The sequence below is a fragment of the Centrocercus urophasianus genome, unplaced genomic scaffold (genome assembly GCF_019232065.1).
Source record: "Centrocercus urophasianus isolate 14NV4802_14NV808 unplaced genomic scaffold, USGS_Curo_1.0 seq_14, whole genome shotgun sequence".
NCBI classification, from domain to species: Eukaryota; Metazoa; Chordata; class Aves; order Galliformes; family Phasianidae; genus Centrocercus; species Centrocercus urophasianus.
Genome location: NW_024884586.1, coordinates 29,852,210 through 29,856,821, shown reverse-complemented (window position 1 = coordinate 29,856,821; position 4,612 = coordinate 29,852,210). Strand labels below are relative to the sequence as shown.

Genomic DNA, 4,612 nt, shown 5'->3' with positions numbered 1-4,612 from the left:
ACAAACACGTAACTCCTGCATTATCTGAGGTAATATACTGATAGCTGTATCTAAAAACCGATAAATAGTTCAATCCTGGCAAGATTCTGTTTGTAGGTATGTGCTGATACTAAGTATTGTCGTATGTATTTACATCTGTGTGAACCATGCTTATATTTTTAACTACAAAACAAAACTTTCTGCAGATTGTCTCAGCCACCTCTGGTGCAGCCACATTCTGACACGGCACCAAATTTGCTTTGTGTCCTCAATGAGTCCTGCACACCTGTACTGACAGCACTGTGGCAATCTACAGACGTGGTGGGAATCGCATGCTTTGTGGCAATGAGGCCACTGCACTAATTGCTGATTATAACGGTGCCGGGGCAGGTGCCAAAACACATCCCAGCACGATGCTGCCGGCGGCCCTCCGTGCCCGCAGCCACCACCCGGGGCAGCGCAGAGGCGCCGGGCCTAGGCGTGCCACTGGGTCCGGGCACGGGGTCCCCGCCCGCCCCAGCGGCCTCGGAGCCCGGCCCTGGTACCTCACTGCTGGCCCCTCCCTGTCCCTCTCGGCCGGGAACGGCCCGGCAGAGGAAAAGCCGGGGGTCGGAGCATCGGGTCAGAAGAGTTCGGGAGCCAGCCGAGAAGTGGTTCAGGAGGGGAAAGCCTCGCGAGTGGGTCCTGCATGCGAGATGCTCCATGCCCTGAGCAGCTGGAGGAGCAACTGGGCGTGCGCTGCAGAGGGGTGAGAATTTCCCTTTGGGGCTTTGCTTAGTTTGCTTGCTTAGATCCCCAGGAGAAGAGTTTGTGACCAGCCCACTGAGGCATTCCTCAGCTTCACAGAATGACTGGGGAAGGGTGGCTATTCGCCGAAGGGAAGTTGTCTCGCTGAGCCCCACCAACACGAGCGCTCGGCAGGACCGTGCTTCAGGCTCAGGGATGTGCCCGCGGTCACAGCCACACGGGGCCGCCCCGCGCGGCCGCTGCGGGAATGGCCCCTACGCTCCCTTCCCGGGCTCCGGGCGTGGTGTGCCGGGCACACTCTGGAGGGGTGCGCCGACACGCATACGGCACCAGAGCTGAAGTCCTTCTGAGGGTCGGCCAAGAGGGAAGTACCGCAGCCAGCTCTCCCAGCGCCGCGGGTCATCTTTCCCCTTTGCAGGCTCGGGGCTTTGGGAAGGGAATTTGAATCTTTGCGCGCATGTTATGCTTCTGCTAATAACCAGCGCAGAAAGAAGTTTACCCCAACTCTCACCTCACCCGTTCTAAGCCGGACTACCTGGCTGAGAGAGGGTTCGTTTCTTTCTGTTACAAAGTTGCATTTGAGGAGTGCAGCACGCATCGCTCGGCCCCTGCCCCTCTCCCCCGGAGACTGCAGCCAACCTGGCTCGAGGCCGGGCTCAGGATGGACGGCCCCCTGCTCTGCGGGAGTCACGGGCTCCGGAGGGGCTTAGAGGGGAGTGGAAAGAGTTCGGGACAAGGGCCCCGGGTGGGAGCCGAGCAGCCTTCTGTGCCCACTGCAGTGGGTGGCGGATCCTCCAGCAGCCCCTCGCGGCGCTGCCTGGCCGAGCACATTGGGTTCCTTTCGGGGAAGCACAGCGGCTCTCATAAAAAAGACATTGTTGGCTTTGGAGAGCCCTGAGCGCTCTTTCAAAAGGCGCTCCTTGAGTTCCCAGCCCCCGCAATCCAGTTGATGAGGAAACGCGCTGCGGTGTTGGTGGCACCATTTCCATTGGGATTGGCACCGTTTGATTGACAAAGTCTCACATTCTTCCACCTCTCGAGTGTTATCAAACGGATTGTGTGGGGTCAGAAGCTGTTGAAGGGACGTCCGTGTAGCCGCGTTCTGCAAACACGGGGTGAAGACCATGCCTTTCTCATGAAAATGCTTCCTCCAGGCAAAATGCGGCTCATCTTCCCTGCTCTCCTCCTTAGCATTTCCTCTTAACTCGAGCGTGTCCCTAAACGGCAGCATCAGGTAAACGAACGTAGCTCCAGAGGCAGCCCAAGCAGGGCCCTGCCGGGCTCTGCTCCCCCGCCCCCCCGGGAATGAGCGCGGACATAGCTCCGACAGTGGGGGCCGAGAGGAGAGGGGTGGGCTTCGAAAAGGCGGCAGAGAGAAGCAGCCGCGGCTCGACTGGCCATGCAGAGCTAATTGGGGCGGTAAGGTGGATCAGGGGCTGCCCTGCTCCATCTCACTGGATCGATCCGGAAGGGCTCAAAAGTGCAGGTGGGATCTTGCGGGGTGCAGATCCTCAGTATTCACAGACAGCGCTCAGCCCTCTAGGAGATCTCCACCCCGCTGCTTTCGCTCTAATTCCCCTCTGCCAGCCCCCGTGCAGGGTCAGGGCCGGATTCGTTCGGCTCTATCTCACCAAGCAGCGTTTCGAGGGCTGCCAGAGCACACCCCATCGAAGTGGCGGTGCCCGGGACAGTGCACTATGGGCAGTCCCCAGCCTGGCCCCGGCTCCGCACCACCGTCCTTCCTCCCGGGACTGTTGTGACAGTGGATCCTTCGGTATTATTTGTTCCTCTATCCACACCCTCCTGTTCTTTAAGGCCTATAAAGCAGGCACGGAGGTAATGGTCGAGGAATCCAAGGGAAACAGAAGCAAACAAACAAGCAAAACCCCACAAGGTGAGGTCTAATATCTCTCTCTTTAAGAGCAAACTCGAAGATCTTACTGAAAATCGCGCGCAGAAAGGGGGGGGGGAGAGGGGGGGGGAGGGAAATGTGGGGGTGGGGGTGAGGAGGATGAGGGGAAGTACAGGAGTGGGAGGTAGGGGGAAATTAATGTCCCAGGGATCTGGAAGGAAGTGATCCAAAGGTCCGGAAAGGAAAGAGGCCGAATTCAGAGCAGCCATCCCCCAGCCTGAAACGGCCCTTTTGCCTGCGGGACACGGCAGACCCCCAGAAGCCCATCTTGGGGCTGGGGGGAGCCAAGCGGGGCCAGAAGGGCGGAGGGCCTGATGGAAGGAGAGTCCCCCGGTGTATGTGTGTGGAAAAGCTCACCTCTCGCGGAGCTCTAAAGTGTAATCAAGGCTGAGCCTTACCCTTCAAGGATGTTAACTCTCATACGGGAACCTACTTTCTCCTAAACGGTTTCTTGCCTACTGAATGAGAGCCTCCCAATTGAGGCAAAATGATCCTTATGCGCTAATATAGAGCGCAGTCACAAAGCGACCGGCTATTTACGCTGCCACTTTAGACAAAGATATTTAGTTGTTCCCGGGTAGCAAGTGCACTTTTGCATTTTTAAGCACGAACCAGCCGAGCACCAATATATTTACAAGTGCAATTACTAAATAGTTACTTGACACTTCAAAGTCACTGGGTTAACTGTACCTTCTCCGTAATTTCCTTAATATTCAGGTAATCGCTTTATTAAACGAGTTTCCCAGGGCTATGGGCCGGGGTGCAAATTGCCTAGCGGAGGTTCCTCCCTTCCTCCCGGACCGCCCCGCGGTACGCGCGTGGGGACCCGGAGCTGTGACGGGCTGCTCGCCGCGTGTGTGTGCGCGGAGCTGGGAGTGGGTTCTCCTTTGTTCTTAAGCCGGATCCCATAACTGATCCGAAAATGGCAGAAATTGATGTTGATTCTAAGTGGCAGGTGTTCGTTAGCAAGGTTGGTGAGGCAGATGACCCGAGAGGTCTTCTCCATGCAGCTCCCGCGCTGTGTAAATAACCTTAGAGAGCAGCTTCGGGTTCAGAGGGACTTCGGGAGCCTGGAGCAGCCTTTGCCTTTGGGAATAGGGAGAGACGTCTTGCTCTAAGCTGTTTCAGTAGCGTGTCGCTCGGAGCAATTTAACTGCTGCTCGTTTTTATAAACTTGCATCTTCCACCTCTCTCTGAGGTTAAAAAAACAAACAAAAAAAAAAAAGACAAGAAAGCCTTAGGTAAATGGAACTTGTAGGTTCAGGGAGAGATAGGATCCTCGCACAAGGGGTGTCACTCCGAGGGTCTTAGAGGGTACAGAAAGGTTCCTGGGATACCAGGTGCCAGGGGTGCCCGGGCAGCGGGAGGTGTGCGGATCGCTGGCTGCGGAACCCCTCCCGGCAGATCTGGGGGGTAGAGGAGGGTTGCTCCATGTGCCCAGTGGCAGCAGTCCCGTGCCCGCAGCTCTCCCGAAGGCCACCTGCCAGTCTGCCAGCCCACCCGCGTCTGATCTGAAATCCCTCCACATGGGCAAACGGGGTCTTTTGGCATTGCTCTCCACTACCCGTCCACAACACTGTAACCCCCAAGAAAAATAAAATGAGTTCTGCTCACGGGGTCTCTCTCTATTTCCATCTCCCTGCCGCTCTCTCTCTCTCTCTCTCTCTCTCTTTTTTTTAAGACATAAAAAAAATCCTGACAAGTAAAACTTAAAGGTGTTTACCTTGTCATCAGCATGTAAGCTAATTATCTTGGGCAAGATGTAGGCTTCTATTGTCTTGTTGCTTTAGTGCCTATGCCCCGCCTCTGGTGGCAGCCTAAAACCTGGCGTCTGGCTAAAACAAACGAAAGGCAGCCCTGAGCCTCCACTCAATCCAATTAAGGCGGACTTCGTCCACTCGGTTACGTGTACATCCAACAAGATCGGCGTTAAGGCAACACCAGAATATTTGGCAAAAAAAAAAAAAAAAAAAA

General features: G+C 55.8%; 1 protein-coding gene across 1 annotated transcript in view; it reads left to right on the top strand.

The window, feature by feature from the left end:
- Positions 1–674: 674 nt before the first annotated feature.
- Positions 675–4,612, top strand: part of NKX2-1 (NK2 homeobox 1) — a 5,679-nt gene continuing 1,741 nt past the window's right edge. Inside the window, exon 1 of the mRNA XM_042814659.1 lies at positions 675–727. Coding sequence (XP_042670593.1) covers positions 675–727 — 53 coding nt within the window. The remainder of the gene's footprint in view (positions 728–4,612) is intronic.